The 20,631-nt window shown below is 35.1% G+C and overlaps 2 protein-coding genes across 2 annotated transcripts in view; both read right to left on the reverse strand.

The window, feature by feature from the left end:
* tmem184a (transmembrane protein 184a) overlaps positions 1-12,779 on the reverse strand; it is a 23,325-nt gene extending 10,546 nt beyond the window's left edge. The window contains exons 1-5 of the mRNA XM_015053626.1: positions 11,570-12,779; positions 11,200-11,400; positions 4,921-5,086; positions 4,010-4,100; positions 1,210-1,285 (exon numbers count right to left, since the gene is read on the reverse strand). Coding sequence (XP_014909112.1) covers positions 1,210-1,285; positions 4,010-4,100; positions 4,921-5,086; positions 11,200-11,400 — 534 coding nt within the window. The 5' untranslated portion in view covers positions 11,570-12,779. The remainder of the gene's footprint in view (positions 1-1,209; positions 1,286-4,009; positions 4,101-4,920; positions 5,087-11,199; positions 11,401-11,569) is intronic.
* An 893-nt stretch (positions 12,780-13,672) lies between these two features.
* On the reverse strand, positions 13,673-17,918 carry psmg3 (proteasome (prosome, macropain) assembly chaperone 3). The gene is made up of 3 exons (XM_015053628.1): positions 17,764-17,918; positions 15,092-15,314; positions 13,673-14,357 (listed from the first exon to the last, which is right to left on the reverse strand). The coding sequence occupies exons 2-3, from the start codon at positions 15,302-15,304 to the stop codon at positions 14,205-14,207; spliced, it is 366 nt and encodes a 121-aa protein (XP_014909114.1). The 5' UTR covers positions 15,305-15,314; positions 17,764-17,918; the 3' UTR covers positions 13,673-14,204.
* Between the last annotated feature and the right edge of the window lie 2,713 nt (positions 17,919-20,631).

Consider the following 20,631-nt stretch of genomic DNA (forward strand, 5'->3'; position numbering starts at 1 on the left):
CTCCAAACTCTTGGGCTGTTTTTACCGGTGTTTTTTTTGTTCCTTCCGCCTTCCCCCCCCCCCCCCCATCTCATTTTTTTTCCCTTCCAGCCATCGTCCCCTTATTATAATTTGATACAGTACTCTGAACAGCCAGCTTCTTTAGCAATGACCTTTTGTAGTATTCCTTAATTTTGGAAGGAGCAATAGACCGCCTGCTGAACAACTGTCAAGTCAGCAGTTTGGCCATGACTGTACAGGCCATAACTTTTTTGTGCTAAAAAAAAAAAACAAATGGACTATGACAATTTCAAGTTTTCCATTACCTGTAAAACAAAGCCATCAAAATGACAAGAAATAAATGCTTCAAATACATCACTCGGTGTATAATGAAACTATACAGTACAAGGTTCACTTTTTAACCCGAGTTACTGAAATAAGTTAACTTGGATGCTATTCCGTTTCATTCAGACACACCTGTAGTATGCAAGGCAGAATTATTATATTACTCTGAATCTCTTCAGTACTCCTTTCACATTGGTCCTGCTGGGCAAATCAGCATTTATTAACGTCACTGAAGCACTCTGACAAATAGCGGTGAGAATTATACAGAATAATACGTTTCAAACTGCAACATATCTGTTCTCAAATTACGAGAAATAAACAGATTCATTTATTTGTGATAAACCTAAATATTAAGTACTGCGTTCCACTGTATTAGAGAAATATCCTTTACCACTCTCTCAGTTGTGCCTCTAGAGAGAATTTGAAAGGTTTTCAATTTAAAACCTGTGTACACAACACTGTCAAAGTACACAGTTTATCATCTGCCTGTGGGGAAAAAAATAGTCCTTTTCACCATGCGTTTTGTTCTGAAGACATCTCTCAGTTTCAATATCCATCAGTGTTAGAGAGGAAGCCTGTGCAGCATCCCAAGACACAGAAGGAGCTCTGTGCTGACAGTTCACATCATCTCTCTGTGTACATCATCATGCTGCCTTCACCCACCCTCACCTGCTTTTGCTTTCCCTTTCCAATGTTTTTAAACCCACAGAGCATCCAATTACCACAACTGTCAATTGTAAGCAGTTTGGAGGCTTTAAATAACAGCTCAGGGTTTTTGTTTATTTAATAATGACAATCTAATGTATTTTTATTTTCAGCGTGAGCAAGTTTATTCCAGAGATCAGAGGGATCATCTCCAGAGTAGAGGAGAGGACTGAGGCTCACCTGTTTGCAGAATCTTAAGAAGCCGATGGAGTAGCTCATTCCAACCAGACAACACGTCCCATATAAACAACTTGACCTGTGTAGACAGCACGGAGAGATGGACTGATTTTGCATTGCCAAACAGGAAACCTACCAGAATGCAAATACTAAGTGCAAATTATCACATAAACGAAAGCACATATACTGACAATGTACCAAGCAGCAAAAATTGTTACTTTTAATTCACTTTTAATTAGATTATATTGTTAGTGCAGTTCTGCGTTTCATGCATTCATTTTGATTACTGTATTGCTTAACTTGCTTATTTACCGTCAACAACGACCCGAAGTCATCTAACTATTTCAATAATCATTTATCGCCTACGCATTTGACAATTTTCCCTTCACTAGCGCACATTAAGCTTCAAACATTTTATTGCAACACGATTTACATAAGAGAATAACAAATGTTTGAGTAGCAAAAAACTAATTTAACAATCTGCATAAAATTAACAGGATATCTGTTGAGCTACAACACCTGTCTCTACCAAAATGGAAGTGTTACTCATTCATTTAGAGATGTAGTCGATTTTTATTATCACTTCTTGAGGAGCTGTTAAAGCTTTTATTGTGGCCTCAAGTCTAGGAAAGATTAAGAAAATTAGTCTGCCGAAGTGCAAATAAACCTCTTATTGTGGGTTTTCTTTATCTAGGCAGCAAATCAGCCTGGCATATCTAAAACAGGACTGAGCACATAAAAATGATAAAAGTAGAAAAAAGGTAAGAAAAAGTCCTTTGCATTACCAGAAATAAAAATGTAAATCAATATATCTTTTTAAATTACCATAACATCCACCTTGCAGGATTATTTAGAGATGGGATGCAGGTTATTGGTGTTTAAACAAAAATGGGGCTGCATAAAACAATTGTAAAATAATATTTTGATTCTGTTTGGATGCTTAAATTAAATCAAATGTATTAATGTGTCTTACCGGTAGCAGAGTTCAGCTCTGTGTAACTATATGTGAAGTACAATAAAAATAATAATAATAAAAAAACAAAAAAAAACAACTAAGAAACTTCCACTTAAGGTGCTAAGTCCTTAGCAGTGCTACTGCCAAACTAAAATTCACCAAGGTTAATCTAAAAGTAACTTCCTTTATGATGACAAAGGTTTTGTCATGATATATAATTATTCATAATATACCTTAAATTTTTTTAGGACTCAAAATATAGATACTGCTGGTAAAATGCCTGATTTCTGTGATGCAAAAATTTGGACTGATGAATAATTTCTAAACCTTTTCCACATATGTGACATTTATTTTTTTTTTAACTATTTAATAAACAGCGTATAAGATTAAAAAAAAAAAAGTTGCCATAACTTGGTTATAAAGGTGTGCACCATGTTCAGATTCATTTACAGCATTTGGTGTCAAGAATTCACACCTACAATCAATTATAATAACTAAACTAAAGCTTCAATTGTCTTGAAGGTTGACATTAGCCCACCTGCATTTTTTACGTAAAGTCATCATTTGCAAAGTGGTTATAAGTATCAACATTATTTTGTACAAAATGTCCCATGGCATTATATACTGTAGTTGCACAATGGTGCTTTGAAGCAGGTGGGAAATCTGGAAAAACAAGGAAATTAAAAAATCTAAACTGACTAAAAGATGAGTAAGAAACTGGTTAAGGAGGCTGCCAAGAGTTCCAGGGATTTCTAATAAGTAGTGTTGGTCTGCATGTGACAGCCATCTCCTGTATTCTTAATGTCTGGACTCAGAAGCAGAGTTCAAAGACAAAAAGTATTTTCTTCCAAAGAAAATATGCAGCCCTCAAAATCTTCCAAACCAAAATCTTCCTAACCCAAATGTGTGAATGCCTGAAGGAAGTAAACTTCAATTTCAGGATGATAATCTCAAAGTGCATGGATAACTTTTGCAAGGTAGAGCAATTTAATTCAAGGGTGTGAACATTTATGCTGTGTTAACTGTATTTGCTTTTCTACTTTCATTATAAAAGATTTTGTCACATTTCCCAAGGGAAAAAAAAAAAAAAAAAAAAAAAAACTTTCAAAAAGATTTAAAATAGCTTAAATTTCAGAAACATTGCATTTTAACAGGGGTTTGTAGAGCCTCTGTCTATAGTATTGATTTAGTCAAGCTGACCACTGAGCACTATGAGTCACATTCACCCATCCACACTCCCAAATTGCAACACAACTATTCTTCCCGCTGAGTCACAACCACCCGCCTCCAAAAGTTTTCAGTTGTTCCACTTGAAACACAGCTTTTTAAATCCCAATAAACTTAAAGTTTATCATCACTTCTATCCCTAGCCAAATCTAAATGAATAAATGGGATAAATGAATTAATTTATTTGCAGGAAATTCCTGACTGGTTTGACTGTAGACACATTGACATTATTATTATTTTTCTTACACATTTCATATGAATCAGGTGAAACAACAAATGTTTCTAACAAAGAAAGTCTAAAACTAAAGATCTGAACATTATAGTTCTGTCTTTAGAACCTGGCAAAGAGTCTGTGCCCAAAACACAGAGTATAAAGGGCATTTCAAACGCTGAAAGATAAACAACTGCCACCTATGAGAGTTGTTTACTACTAAGACTTTCAGAGTGAACTTCAAACTAAATGTTAATCTAAAGGCCAGAAAGACAATTCTGCAGCTTATATAGCCATAGAAATATTTGCACAAACCCAGCTGGTGCATTTATTTGTCCTGAATTAGCATTTTGAATATAAAATGAAAAGGAAATGCATGTAATAGGTAAAGTGATTCAGTCTTTACTTACTGTATAGGCTTCCCTCTAATCTCAGACATGATTGCACTCTCTCCTCCAAGATACTCGAAGGACAGGCTCAGGAAATTGTAAATAACAAAAGCTGAAACACAAAGAAATGTTCTTCCTTTAATAAAATATCTGTATTTTGCACCACTGCAGCTTCAGAACTGTTTCCCATCCCCTTCAAGTCTCACTTTTCTGTGAAGGTCACAGAACATGAGATGAAAATAAACTCCCACATAACAAAAAAATAATAATCATCATTAGTTTGACTTTATAGAACAATGAATGCTTCAGTACTGACATTAAGGCTTTTCCAATGGTTCTGCGTCTCAAAAATCCCTTCTTAATCCTTTGTTGCTATTTGAGGGAGGATTAAATGAAGCAAATGCAGATTGTGTCCGGTGTAGAGAAGGTTCATTATGCTTTAGCTGCAAATAGTGTCAGTGCTTTCTGGTGCAGTCACAATATGGGGCTTTTAGTAATCTCCACAATCTAATCTTACAAATAGCTTTTATTTAAATTAGAATGACAATCACCTTTGCAACTTAGAAAATACTTATATATTTCAGTCTACAAATAATGATTAAGATGTACAATAGTACATCTTAATCATGATAAAGTGCTACACGTCACACTTTATCAAAACTAACAAAAGCAAAGCCTGTTACAGTCCAAGAAAAAAAAGGGATGGTACTAAAATTACTCCTCCAAGAAATGCAACACCTCCTATAATGAAGTCTTTGGTTATGAGAACAATGGCTGGAGGAAGAAAAACTAGTTTGGTCACTTTCGTGGCTCTCTGATATCTGCAATGACAATGAAGGCAAGAAAACAACCATCTCTGCACAAAAAAAAAGAAAAAGAAATAAAGAAGACATCTACCAGATACCAGATCACACTTTTAGTGGTATACATACCTTCATAACAGTCTCGAACGGAATCGAAATAAACATAGTACTGGTTGTTGCTGATGAATAGGAGGCTGAGCCAGGAGTCAAAGGCATAAACTGGCACAATGAACAGTATGCGGATGATGTAGCGCTGCTCATTGGGGACAGTGTAGGACCGGAGGTGTGTGTAGATCTGGAATAAAAAACACAAAACATAAGGCATCAGTTAGAAACAAGAATATAGTTAGAAAACCACATAATTTGCTTAGGAATTTTACAATGTGTGAACTTTGCTTCTGAACATGGAGTAAAGCACGGCAATAAAATCGGACCACTGCATTTCTGAAACCAGAAAAGCATTGTAAAAAAACAACAGATAAGAACAAGTGCTGCCTTAGTCAGTCTGTCTTAGCTGGGGTTTGCATTCGATAGTCACGCCGTCATTAACTGATAATGCAATTAAATCAACCGACGTCCTGACAAAGCTGCCTTGTCAGCAAGCTTGAAAACTTTCGTCTCCAGTATACTTTCTGTGACAATTGAAAAAATAAATAAAATTAAACATGTGGTGTTTTAGTGTTGATGATTTTTCGTAAAATGAAGTTTAATTTAGATCTTTTGTTGCTTAAATGTAGTTGTGAAGCTCTTTGCATCCTGATAAGGCATTACACATTCAAGCTTCTTCAAAAATGACATTCTACCATGACATTCGTAATTTCTACCAACCTTGGGGGGCTTTGTCAACCTGCTTTGTCAACCAGTTAGTTAAAGCCTTATCTACTTTATTGAACTTCTCTGCTTTGCAATAAGGAAATGCAGTTATGCAACTAATGATGTCGATCAATAGGAATTTGCTTGGACAATTTGAAATGATAATGGACCAAATAAGAATCGACTGTCCCAAAGAAGAATCAGAACCAAATGAAAGGAAATATAAAATCTTTATAAACCCATATAGAGTAATTGTTAGTTATGCAATTATTCATCTGTTAATCTTATCAAATGATGGTTAAGCACATGGGTACAAAACAGTTTGTTTACAAGTATGAAGTGAAATAAGATTGAGATGATATGGCAAATAGGGGTACAACTTTGTGACAAGGGGAATTGGCCTTTTAAAAATAGCTAAAGGCAAAATAAAAAAAAGACATTTTATTATACCAATTCAAAACGAACAGAGAGCTTTAACTTTATAGGATATCAGACATGGGTGTAATTTCCCATCATTAAACATCAGCAAAGTTAAGCATCAATATTCAAAAGCCTGCAGGCCCAATTTAGATCTTGCATCACTTGTAATTTTTATCCAGTAAATTATGTCAATTGCACATAAGAAATGAACACTTCATTTTAAAATTTTAATTGCATTTATATGCACACGGAAATTATGTGTTCCTTTGTTTTCGTCTGACTTTGCATGAGATTAAAGGACGGACTCCTCTCGTTTATATGCGGCATACATAAATGGTTAATTCTAGTTATTGGGATTCTTTAAATGATTTATAGCTCTCGGTTTCAAAGCCATTGTACGAGACATCACTGTCAATATTTCTGTAAAGAAAAAAAAAAGACAAGCAGCACCCTCATTGAAAATCTCTGCACCTTTTTCTGTTGTGTTCACATCAATGCCTCTTCTGTTGAATTGAGTCAAATAAATACCTGCAGCTACTGGCGAGTTATATGCCGCATTTCCATGTCAACTTCTTACTGCGCTCAGAAGCCAGATGTCATGTTTTTTTAGTTTTTTTTTTTTTTTGGAGTATTGTATACAGAGAACATGATGCTACATCATTATCAAAAACAAGATTGTGACTTAGCCAATGTTTACATTTATAAAGCTATGGATTTTATCAGGAAGGTATAATTTATAGCCACAGATTAACTTGCACCCACTGTTTGTCTGCTATTATGAAATGAAGCTTTAACATTGTCTTGAATAAACAGATTACCCAACTCACATTTTAACAACCTGCCCAATACTCATGCTTTAAACTTGCAGGGCACACCTTGTTTACAACAAGAGTGCTTCCAATTGAATTTTCACACAGGAGTAGAGAATGTAGCATACCAATGTTGTTCCCTTGGGCTGATTAAGGTTTTAACACACATGACTCTCCTACGTGGCCCCCTATGGCCTCCATGAATGTAACATGGCACATCTGACAAGTTTGGGAAATACACACAGCAAATGTCAAGCAATGCTGAAATTAATCTTAACAGTGACCTCTGGGTTCTACAAAATGTCTAAAATAACTAACACTCAAGAAATAAATTTCAGAAATTAAAATACAAACAAAAGTGTTTGTTATATTCTAATGAAATGGTAATACTGGTATTCAACTAGAAAACATAAAGTAGGATGTATGAAAGAAAATTTATAAAATTATTCAGACACGCAGGGATTTACCTAAATTATTCCACTTTGACACCAAAGCTTTTAAAACTTCTCTGTATAAGAGTTACGATCACAAATGGGAATAAGACAGCCACAACGTTAACAGATTACAAATATCCGAGTTATGCCAAATTAAATTAAAAACATATCTGACTAATGTACTAATATTTCTTCATCTGAAGATTAATGAAGTTGTAAATAAAAGTCAATGTGCTCACAAACTGCTTTGGGAAGAGTATTATATATTTAGGAAACGGGTTGTTAATTTTTTTGTATTAATTTAATGCAAATCGTTGTATTAATCAGATTGTTTTCTCTAAATGCATGAAAAAAAATATTTCATGAACAGAAGCTGCTTGATTAAACTTCCATTAGAAGCTGCCCATTAAATCCCGATCACTGCGAGACTGGGAATGTGATGAATCCTGTGGACCGACTCCACTTGGCAAACAATCCAGAACAGAACCAGAGTTCCCTCTGACTGCAAAACGCTGACCACTGACGACAGCAGTGCAATCGTTTTCAGCTTGGACTTATTTCTGCAATTTCCCACCTGACAGCGGAGAGGCAATGCACAGGCAACAGCTCCTTTTCATATCAGCTCCTTTTCATTTCCAACACTTTAAGTTCCAAAAGAGCCAATAGGACCACCTGGACAAACGCTTAAATATCAGTATGAACTGAATTGTCAACATCGCAGAAAAACGATTTAAGGTCAAAGAGTGTTTAGTATTCAGAAAGAGCATTTAGCAGTTTATAGCCATTCTCTGAAGCCAAGTCAGATGAAACACTGCCAGCATTATATCGCTGGTCCAACAGACCGTTTTATTCCCCCAGTGTGACACAAGAGATGCCTGTTGCAAACTCACTCTATTCCCCCAGCAGAAAACTTGCTATTTATTTGTTCAATTAAAATGTCTTGCTAGCAAGTGTTTGGCCAAACACGTACTATATTAAAAACATAGAAACCAATTTGCAGGATATTGAGTTACAAATCCCTAAACGAGGGGTGTTGGTGCTGCTGTTGTTGTGTCTCCCTGATGCGCAGATTACTCATTAATTATTTCCACAACACAGCATACAAATACATGTTAACAAGGATTAAAGAAATTCTGTGTGGCTGCTTACTAAATGTTTTTGTGTTTTATTGTAAAACAAAAGACGGATATTATGGCTGAATACGAACAAAAAATAAAATAATAATAAAAAATGTGACCTGGAAAACAACAAGCTCAAACAGCTGTGAACATTATCCCAGTGTCTACTGATTTCCCTGCTGATAAAACACAGCACTCCTTTATATTCACAGCAAATGATAAAATTGTAATGATAAGCTATCATCTCTGCACAGTGGGCAACGTTCGCTCACATGAGGAAACACTAATTTTACAACAATGATGAGATAGCAGCGGGTAAAGGTGGTCCACAGTAAACCATTTATTTCTCCTGGCCATCAACTTCTGCCATGCAGAGAGGGCTTGCTGTGTTTCCGTTTCTTTGTAATCAACTAGGAATTTTTTTTTTTTTTTTTTAGTAACTTAAGGTCACTTTTGTGTTTAGAACAAGCAAACTTTGAAGACATATGAGAGTGAAAAGAAGCTAACTGTGCTCTGTACAGTTTGTGTAGATCAAGTTTACTGTAAAGCATATTTATGAAATGCAACACAATACAATACAGAAACCAAGTCGCTGTCCGAGTGGCATCTCAATGTTTTGCCATGATTTTTCAGAAGGCTTACGGGAAAAGCATTGAAAGCAAATGTGCTTTCTTTCAAAACCGTATTTGTGAGGTCAGACACTGAAGTTGGACGAGAAGGTTTGACTCAGTCTAATTCATTCCAAATGGTGGTTGAGGTCAGAATCAAGTTCTTTTGTTATAAACCAACTCCTCCATGTCTTTTTAGGACAACACTTTGTGCACTGGTATAAAGCCATGCAGAAACAGGAAGAGGCCTTCCCCAAACCATTTCCACAACATTACGAGCAATATGTTGTTTTTTTTTGTCCAAAAAATATAAGCACAAGCCCGTGGTGAAGAATGAAGAATTCCATTTTACTGGAACTAAATGCGCGAGTCAAACTCCTGAAAAACAGCCCCATGCTAGAATTGCCTCTGCAAAAAATGTTGCAGCTTACACAATGCAGTGAGGAGAGTTTTGGTCTCCTGGCAACTGATAGCCCCAGACTCAGAGAAACACAATTTGTCACTAAAGAGCCCACTGCATCCAATGCTTTACATTACACCTTTTGATGCAAGTGCTTTGTTCTAGCTGTTCGGCCATGGAAACCTATTCCATTATACTCTTTCCACTGTTCTTGAGCTAATCTGAAGGCCGCAATAAGCTTGGAGTGTGTTGCTATTGATTCAGCAGAAATATGGCAACCTCTTTTCTTTATATGCCTCAGCATCCAGTGTAGCCACTCAGGGATTTTACATGGCCTACCGCTTTGTGGCCGACGTCCTGGCATTTCTAATCATTTCCACTTTGTTATTATATTACCAACTGTTCACTGTTGAACATTTAGTAGCAAGGAGATTTTATGGTGTAGACAGATGGCATCTTATCAAGGTACACGCTTGAATTAACCAAGTTTCTGAGAGGGATCAAAGGTGTTCCATCTTAAAACTGGAAATATTTCTTTAAAAATATATAATGTACAAAAAAAAAAAACTTAAAGCATATGACTTTATACCATAAATTAGTGAAATAAAATGTATACATTTGCAATAAGTATAATCTTCAAGGGCTGCATAGTGGCAGAGTTGCATGTTTTCCTGTGTGTGCATGAGGTCTCTCAGAATACTCTGGATTCCTCCCACACAAAAAAAACAAAAAAAAAACAAACAAACAAACATACATTTTACTTTTAATGGCCACTCTAAGTTGCCCTTAGGTGCAATTAGGTGTGGGCATGCACTGCAATTTTTAAACAATACAAGGTTTATTCAGGTGTAGCAAATGGATGTCCCCTTCAAGTTAATGTGTTTGGAACACATCGACAATAAAGCCAGACTTGCTAAAGTTAAGGTTTGAATATATACAAAATATATATATAAATGAATAAATGTTTCTGTCAAGTCCTTATCAAGTACACCAAAGTGTACTTGTGCCAAAGTGCCATTTTTTTTTTAATGTAGCTGTTGATTATTTGTGAGATGTCCCTTTGCCTTTTTACCGTTACCAGTGCTTTTTCAGCTTGGATATGGAAGCAGAGTGCAAAGCAGTGAAAACTAACCACAGTAATTAGGCACATTAATATCAGAGATTCAAATGGGAAGCTGCAGCTCCCATTTGTGCTCCAATCGCTAGATTGGTAATGATGCTATTAGTTATGCAATTCCCTCAAAAAAAAAAAATAAATAAAATATTTGCCATCAAAGGTTGCCGTTTTTGGAAACTCCTATTGATGACCGAATGGAAATACACCAAGTCTCACTTATCGTCTCACAGATTACAGCAATGCTTTATCAGATAAAGTTGGTTGTTTTGGAAAACAACAACTTTTCTGCTCTTCTGAAAATTTTGCACCTAAAACAATAACATAGTTCATCATCGAAGGTTTGTGCCTTGGTGCAGCCTTCAGTATAGCAACACCCTTGAAGGCAATAACAAAAACAGCCACCGGTAAAATAAATAGCAGTATGAAAGCAGAAGTGGCCTTAAACCTCAGATTCATGGTGCAAACCTAGAAAATAAAATGCTTCAACCCTTTATTGCAGAATTCAAAGTATGCATTTCTTACTTAAGGCAAAGGAGGAGTCCCCTAGCATCTCTGATTACATTTTCACATAATTGTGGCTGCAGAGCTTTAAGGGTGTGTTTCCCTCTGCTGTTGTTTGATGATGAGATTTTTGTTTTTCTGGCTATGGGGTGTGTGAAACATAATTTAGTAGAGCACCACAAACTCACCTGGTGGCATGTTATGAGCAAGGCGGACCAGACAAATATCCCAGACAGGGCCTGAGCAGTCACTGTGTTCAGAAACATCTGATCCGTGAGTGACCCGTTCCTTGTCCGAATGATGGTTATGTTTTCCGGAAGGATTGGCTCATCCAGGTGAACAATCGAATTATTTTCGGACGATGAATCCATGTCCAAAGAGCCGTTCATCTAAAAGACGAGAGTAAAGAAAGTCACCGTGAAGTGAGTTTATTCTAGCAGCGATAGATTTTACAGATGACATTATTTGAAAAAAAAAAAAAAAAAAAAAAAACATCTCAGACGCTGATCGGAAAATGTCCCTCATTTGATCTCTCTCTGCTGTCAACAAGCGGCTCACCTTGTTCCGAGTGGAAAGCAGCTTTATCCTGTTTAGATGGCAGTGATCGTCCCGGGTCAGGGTTAAAGGATCAGCATAGAGCACAAAACACCCGTTTGTCAGCCGTGAGCATCTACAAAACCCGTTTTAATTTCATATACGAGACGCGTTGAGCAGGAATAGACTTCCTTGTTTTTAACAGGTGCCTCAGTAGCGGAGGTCGAAGTCCACACAGAAGGAGATGAAAAACTTAAGCAAAGGTTACAACAAAGAAGGAACTACAACAGAGTGCTGTTCAGCACACCAAGATAAACATCTAAAAGCTTTCTAAGAAACACTTAAAAACTTAAATCTGTGTGTGCGCAGCGTTTCGACTCAGCAGAAGAAGTAAATAGGCTGGGCACAGGTAAAGGAATCACGTGGTCTCGACTAAACGGATGTCGTCATCACGTTGACTAACAACGTGCAATCAGTTTTATTAGCCTTATTGGCGTGTCAGGTGCGAAGCCGTTTTATCTTTACATTTTATACATTACCAGCATTTCCGGTTAACATGAATGAGAACATATTTGAGCTGGGGTGGAACTACTTAGCATTACTCAGTTACAGTCACTATATATACTTTATAAGGAAAATACTTATATGTGGTAGTTTCACTGGACCATATATTAATATTATTAGTGTTAATCTCTTACTTGAGTATTTCTGCCTTCTCTAAACATCTCATTAAACTTAGAACAAGGATGGTTTAAACGAAATATCCATGACACACTTAAAGTTTATGTTAAAGCGGGTTGTTTGTACACAAACTGTTCTGTTATTTTCTGTATGCGTGTATGTGCAGGTCCAGTGAATATACAGTTAAAACAATAGAACTGAAATTACTTCCCCCTATCCTACCATACATACACCACCTTTTGTAAGTATTCCCTCTACAGCTTCAAGTCAGGACTGTTTGGGCCACTCAAAAATAATAAAACTGCTTCCAGGCAGAAGAAACAAGTTGAGTTTAAAAATTACTGCCAGATAATCTGTTGCTTACCTGAAGCTGCCAAAAATATACAGCTTTAATTAGATCAATAAATTGGTTCGCATTGGCTTTATGTATAAACTTGCAACATTAATCTTTGCTATCATTTACTTGCAAAAAAATTATATTGTCACTGTTTGCATGGTGAGCCTTATTTCAATTCAGTTCTGAATTTAACTGAATTTATTGGGACTACTTGACAGCTTTGAAACACATTCAGGTTTTATAGCAAAGCCTCACACTAAAAAAGCTAGGGCAAAACTAAGCTTTAATTTGAGTACCTAAAAGTAATTTTGAAAAAAAAAATAGGCACTTAATTCAATTATACTTTATTTTACTTTTCAAGTTCAGCCATTTCTAGGAATGTCTAATAAATAATCTACACCTCTGTTTTTCCATGGGGTATAAGTATGACAGAACTAATGGGTCCATTTCTTTTAGCCAAATGGCCAGTAGGCTGGATGACAACCCCTGGTTATCTTGTAACCAAACAGTCAGGATGGCTGGGGAGGTAAAATTAAAATCTTCAAAACGCCCTGCAAGAAAAACAAAAAAACAAAAAAAAAACAACAACAAAGACTGACATGTTGGAGTCGGACAGTTTTTAAGTGACCCCCCAAATCCACTCTAAAAAACGTTTTCTGTCTTACTTATCATCACAGATTGTGGAGTTTGCTAAACCCAGCTAGGACTTTGACTGGAACAATGTGCTCTGGTTTGGTGTGGCAAAGATTTTTGGCATAAGCTCCAGGTATCCTTAGCATGAAACAAAGAGGAAAAATGTAAAAAGGCATACCAACAGTGGAAAAAAATGTGATGTGGTATATCTTCTAAATTGCTTTGGAACCTTGTTAAGAGTTCATGGCATTATATTACTACTACCAAGACCATTTTAAATAAAATTCTGAGTGACAGTAAACTGAAAATGGTTCAACAACTGGTCTTTTCAACTTCTGTTTTGTTCTACTGTTCAAAATATGGACAGCGGGGCTACCAATGTTGGAACTTTCTAAATTTATCAGTGCAAGATTATGCTATGGCCATTAAAGATCTCATAAACATACTTTAAAAATCAACTCGTTCCTCATGAAGTAATGCAACATGTTAATTAAACCAAGATGAGCACACGTTGGATCAACATCTGTCTCGCACCAAAAAGGTTCCAGTCATTTCCAAGCTCACTAAAAGCCTTCAATTCTCACAGACTATTATTATTAGAGAAATAAAACAATCCTCCCCCACATCTAGTAATAAAGCAATATCCAGCTTTGAGAAAATGAGAAATGACTGTTGACCTTTACTTCATGTTTCTGTGATAAGAATGCTGCAATAAAAAGACGTCACCAAACATTGCGCAGTCCAATGTGTATGGAAGGAATTAGTCATTTATAACAGGCAGATAAAGCAACCAAAAAAGTCACTAGACTTAAAATAGTATGTTGAACTTGTCATTAAAGAATTTTATTTCTGAACATTTCAAGTAATACAAAACTTAGCTGAAGGATTTCGAAATACAAAAAAGTAATATTTTATATCATTTTACAAAATATGACACCGGTAGGAGCAGCTACCGTTATTTCACCAGGTCTTTTTAGTTACAGTCATTATTTTGGGGACTCTGACTTTCTACCACACTTTGCAGCTTTTGATGATCTCTTTGATTTCTCGTATTGTGTCTATGGAGGAATCCTTCAGGGCCAGTCCCAGTAAGATAGGCCTGTTTCCAGCTTCGAGGGATATGAACGTGGCCAGGTTTTTAGCACAGACATGAGTCAAAGGCTGTTGAAAAGAGGAAAAAAGAAAAATAAAACACAAATTAGATATAAAGCTCTTAATATTGCATGCCAGAGCTCTAAATCCATACACCCGGTAAATAAGAAATCAACTCAAAACCACTTTCCAATTGTAACTTGAGAGAAAGCCTAATCAAATAACATGTCACTGCTGCTAAAAATGTGCTACATTATTCTCTGTCTTCAACAATATATCATAATTCACTCAATAAACACCAAGTCAAAGGAAAATTGCTGTTTGAAGCTGTTTTGCACTCATACATCTCCAAATAGAACAATCATTTATCTTTATTCTGTTTTAATTAAATTGTTCATGTGTCTTCAAGATGCTGTGTAATGCATATAACTAGGAGATTACAAAGGATAAATGTCCTTATCTTCTTCTGTCTTTCCAAGACAGAGTAATTATTTTTAAATAAATCAAAAGTCTAATCAACATCTTGCGCAAACTTTGTAACAATTTATATTTCTACAGATGACACACCTTATGCACTGTGTGCCTGTTAAAATGACAAGCTCAAGCAGAGATGAAATGAGTTTTCTTGAGTAAATTTTAAAAGACCGCTGAACTCCGTGCATCTCATTTCTCTACAATCTGCCAAAGTAGTTCAGAGCTGATCTCATCTGGCCTTTCGCCACGTGAAATGAGTTACCCCATGTGACAAGAAGTCTATAATCACACTGATGCAATATTAATCTGACCAATTTCACCCAGCGTACCTCATCTTTGCCCAGCAGCACTTTAGTGGAGAATGTGGGGGTGCTGATATCATTAGATCGGGAGTCGGGTGTGACCGAAATCAATGTCCCGATTTTGCCGTACTGGGTAAGGACCACAAATATGTAATTACTGAACTGTGTGCAGACGACTTCTGTTGAGATCCCATTCACTTCTTTTTGTGCTTGTCTCGATTTGATGATGGGCTCAGCCATTTTGTTAATCCTGGAGAGAGAAGCAAATAAAACAAAAAAAAAAACACTAAATGAATTATTATTTCTGAAAGGTAGCTGGGTCTTATTATTGAACATTTGATCCTACACAAACAGATTTAAGTTTACTGACAATGAGTTATTATATTTTAAACTAATTAAACAGTCTGCTAGTTAATGTCATCAAGCATCTAGATTCCAAAAGTGTTTTGATTGCAAGAACCTATTCATTTAATTTATTTCAGCTTTAGAACTAAACTATAATGTTTCATTTAGAAATGCTGAATAAACACCAGTCAAATGTATAATTTTAAATACTTAAAAAGGCAGAACTCTCATTAATGACAGATTGTTTAACATTGCACAATATCTAAAAATCATTTTGAACATGAGCAGTTTTACTTTCAGATAGCCAACAGTTTGAGCCAGAGTGACTTTTTTTGGTATACTTGCATATTCAATACATGTATTTAATACTCCTTTAACTTTTCCTTTAGTATGAAAGTGGGAAATTGTCTGTACTTGTATATGACTTTATCTAGTCCGGAAGACAAGAATGTACAGCTTAAATTCAGAATTGTATGTATATTTTGAATAATAAGGTTAAATTAATTTCTTTTCAGATCAGATTATTCTCTGTTTTAGTATTTAATGGGAAAAACATATTTTATCCGTGATTCTTGAGAATAGGGACAAAACAGGTCCTATGGATAAAGCACAAAATTTGAATAAAATATACACAAAATATATTTTTTTCAAATATCTGACTCAACTAACCTGGGTCATGTGAGCACAATAATGTATATTTCCCTGGTATTTGCTGAATTCTTTTTTATTTTAAACATTGTAGTAGGTGGCTGGTGTCTTTAAAATCCCTTGTCCAGGAGCACAACTCAATACATTATAATAGTTTAAAACAATTAAAGAAATACTAAAATTATTTATTATGACAATTAAGTATAAGTAGTCATATAAATAATTATAAAAGTATCAATAAATTGAATTAAAAATCATTTTTACATATTTTCCAACTCCATTGAAATTTGTACCTAGTTTTTGTCAACACCGTCAGAAATGAAAATAATGTAACAAAATCAGGCATTATTGGGGGGCACCAGAACTTCTGAGGACCCCATGACGTCTCTTTTCTCTTTCTTTGCTAAGAGGGCTAGTTAGCTCTGGTTAGCTTATGTTATTCTTTAGTTTTTTCTTTTGTTTTATTTCTAAATTGCTCGTCACAACCATGATGTGTCAACACCATAACTGACAATTTACAAAACTTTGACTAAATTTTGTGAAATAAATCTTAATTTTGGTATATTGTAAAGATTTCATGGACCTGAACTACAATATATCTTCCTTCAGAATAACATATAAATTGAGGTAGTTTGGCATTTTGTCAACTCCGTCAGATGTCAACGCCATCAGAGTTTCTGAGACTCTTTCAGTGAAACTGTTGACAAATCTCACTTAAATGTGCAGTTAATTCATTTTAATGTATTTTACATAAATTGCATTACTTCACATGCATCAAGTATTTATTTTTACTCACTAGTTTGTCACTACCTTCAGTTCTGTGTCAACTCCATCACGCACTGTCAACTCCATCAGATGGACTTTTTGTTGCTTTTTGTTTAAAATATTTTTTTTTGTTTGTTTCTTGAGAAGCATTTGTCTGTAAAACTGAGTAAAAACATCACTAATAGGGTCATTAAAAATTATTTTATATTTATTTTTGTCAGATGGTGATGACAAAGTTCTGGGTTAGGTTGATTAAAAATTTAATTTTTTTAAAAATGTTGCAACTGGGAGCCTGCACCTTAGCATCTTCACATTTCCAAAACATTATTTGTCATAATTGCATACATAAGGTTGAGAAATAATAAAAACAAATTGGGGGAAATTAAAACCCATTTTGTCCCTATTCTCAAGAATCACTGTTATTACAATTTTTTATTTTTTATTTTTTTTGTGGGGGGGGAATAAAAATATTACAAGTCAAATAACTGACATGTTATTCTAACCACTAAAGGAACAGATCATTAATCAAGGAAGGATAAACTACGTGCTGCATAGTTAGTAAAGGAAAAAAAACAAACTTAGAGAACATTACATCTTTTTTTAAGACATTTTCCTAATCTATCTAGTATAATCATACCGGCTGATATCTTTGGACATTTTCAGACAACGGGGCATGAAGCAGACAGATTGTACAACTGAAATGGCTAAATAGACTACAACAACGTCAGAAGAGGATATACACTATATACTCAAATATATACTCAAATCCACAAGCGAGCAAGACAAGCGGATCATTTAAGGTATTTTGAGTAAAGACAAGCTTCATAAGAATGGCTGAAGCTGCAGCTTGGAAGCTAACGTTAGCTTCCCAGCTACGACGAGCTCCGGTAGAAAAACGAATATCGCTATTAAAAAGAAGTACAAACGTATAAAACTCTCACCATAAATTTCTGTCTATCCAGTTTATAGAATATGAATACTTTTATGGAATATGAATACTTTTGTTGGTTTTAGCGCGGCTCTGCTAATCTTCCACCACTATGACAACAAACCGAAACAAACGTGTTCCGCTGTGTTGAGAGTACGTACTTTACGTGATAACGTCACACCAAATCTCCACCTATCGTGTGGTTCGTGGACAAAGCGGGTCCAATTTCTTGTTTAAGTTGGAGGATTTGGCATGACAAGTGACAGAAACTGTTTAAATTTCTCTTTTAAATGTAAATAACTTGCAAAGGAGGCCACTCGACACATTTTAGTTGAAATAGATCTAAAAGTCAGTCAAACCGCAGAAAAAGGATCATAAAGAAGAAAATGAAGGTGCGATGCCAAAAGCAATTTAAGAAAAAGAAAAGGTAGGATTTATTCAGTAGAAGGCGTGAGAGATGTGGAGAGAATAAATAGTCAAATCACATCTTAGTTTCTGACATATAGGATTAAACAGTTCCTTAGTCGTAGTAGAGAAACATAGGTAAATGTGATTATTGTTGAAGATGGAACTATTGAACATATTCTGCTGGACTATCATACAATAATGGCATACAATAATTTTTTGCCAGCCGTCAAAAACCATAAGAAAGAAGAAATCTTGTGAGTTAAATATATTTTTTTTTATTTTCATTCTAAATTTCATCGTAGTTCAACTTTAGTAGTGTCTGTTTTTCATTATTTTCAATAGCTGTGATTCCAATTTAATCTGCTTTTGTTCCTTTAAATGGCTTAGTTAGGATAAAATTGTTTGGATAGAGCTGGATGGTGTCACAGTTAGTACTATCTTCATATTGCAGCAAGAAGGTCCTGGGGTCTTTTTGTGTTTCCCCATGAAAGTGGGGTAGCATAACTCCAACTGTTAGCTAAATTGATTTGTTTTATCTTACGTTGCCCTTATATATGAATGTGTGCGTGCGTTAGTGTGGAGTTTGCATGTCCTCATCCTATATATGTTTAGGTTCCAAAAATGTACATTTTATGTAAATTGGTCTCTCTAAAATCACTCTTATATAGGTGTGTACATATATGTATATAGGGTTTTTTTGTCCCTCGTCTTTCTGTGCTGTTCTGTAATTTAAGTGGTCTTCCAGAATAATTTCTTTGGTTTATATGATGTTTTTGTGTTTTGTTTTTTACTTGCATACATACATACATTTTAAATAAAGTACTCTATTCCTTTCATTTTGACACAAGGACACATCATTCCTGAGTAGTTTCATGAGTTTCCCAAGTTTGTATTTATAAAATTGTGTTGTTGTTGTTTTTTTGTTTTTGTTTTTTTGTCATAAATTGATACTTAATTAATTTACTGTGATCACAGAGAGGAAAATGCCCTTGTTGTTAAGTCAAAAGCTACTCCCATAATGTTGCTTTAAATAAAAAGCACTTTAAGTTTCCCTTGAGTTTCATAATAAACTGAATTTAAGGCGCCTCCACAGTTGGCTGTTATTAAACATAATTTTCACAGTAATTTCCCTACAAATAACTGACAAAGCAGGATAGATTAAACAAGGCTTTCATAAAGTATATTGCAAACTTAATTTATTTGGGTTTAAATAAAGTCAACTGAACCAGCTGTTCTAAGGCAAGCAGCTATACAGCCAGGGTGTGTTTTAATTATAGCCATCAATGGAGCTTTCAAAGTAGCAGATGATGTGTGGCTGTTGATTTTCATCTTTGTGTCTTCATTTTATTAAAGACAAAGTTCAGTACATTCCAGATTAACCAAATCTCAGATTTTAAGATGATCAGACAAAAAAAAAAAAAAAAGCTTCCGTACTTTCAACCCAGGAGACATGAGTTGAAAGTATTTTAAGTATCCAATATTTTAAGAAGACAATAATGATGTGATTAAGTGAAACACATATAGATTGAAGTTCTAATATTTTTTATTGTTAAACATATAGTAGCTTAGGAATTAGTACACACGTGAATTGAGAAACTACTCCAGATCAATTACTTTTTCTGAAACTGCAGAGATGGACAGCTGAGGACTTTTCGCTGATAGAAAAGTGCTTGCATTACAATTTTTTCAGGTGGATGTAAGGCTCCTCAGAAATCTGTGAGTGCTGCATCAGGCTTCCTCGACAGGATGGGGGAAAGCATCCTTGTGAACACGTTGCATTCACAATGTCAAAGAACCAGCTCTGCTGAGTTGTTACTCATTCTGAGCAGGCAGCAGCTTTAAAATTGGCTGGACCAATTCTTTTGCATCCTCACAACCCAATATGTGTTCTTGAGTGATCATCTTAAGCTTAAACTCTAATCCAAATATTCCTATGATTTCAGTATACATGTGAATAAATCGTCTTGACGACAAATATTTTTTTATTTGGAAATCGCCTGCTGCACAAATTGTATTTTAGAATTAGTTTTAGCAACAGTTATTAATGATTTGCAGCATATTTGAAAAGCCTGTTGGTTTAGTACCTACATATTAACTTAAAAAATTATATTATTGAACATTCCATTTAGTAAAATAAGTGTGAAGGAATAAAACAGAGAGATGGTCTTAATTTTAATAGCATGTTTTTATAATACTTTAGATATATATCTGAGGAATATGTTTGTTCAAGCTCATAACCAGTCATTTTATTCATGATTAATTCACATAGAATAGCACAACATTGTAGTCGTTGAACGTAAGCACCCTAGAAACGCTTATTTACAGTACGTATCCTCGATTGCTTTGGCCTCCTGTAACATGATGAAGCTTGAAGTTAATGTTTTGCGCATCACATCCTTTTACTGAAACATAAAAGGATGTATTCACCATTCAAATATATATGTACTCATATAAAACAGAACTATGAAAATGA

This window comes from Poecilia latipinna, unplaced genomic scaffold, assembly GCF_001443285.1.
Source record: "Poecilia latipinna isolate Pla-1442-1.1 unplaced genomic scaffold, P_latipinna-1.0 Scaffold1188, whole genome shotgun sequence".
NCBI classification, from domain to species: Eukaryota; Metazoa; Chordata; class Actinopteri; order Cyprinodontiformes; family Poeciliidae; genus Poecilia; species Poecilia latipinna.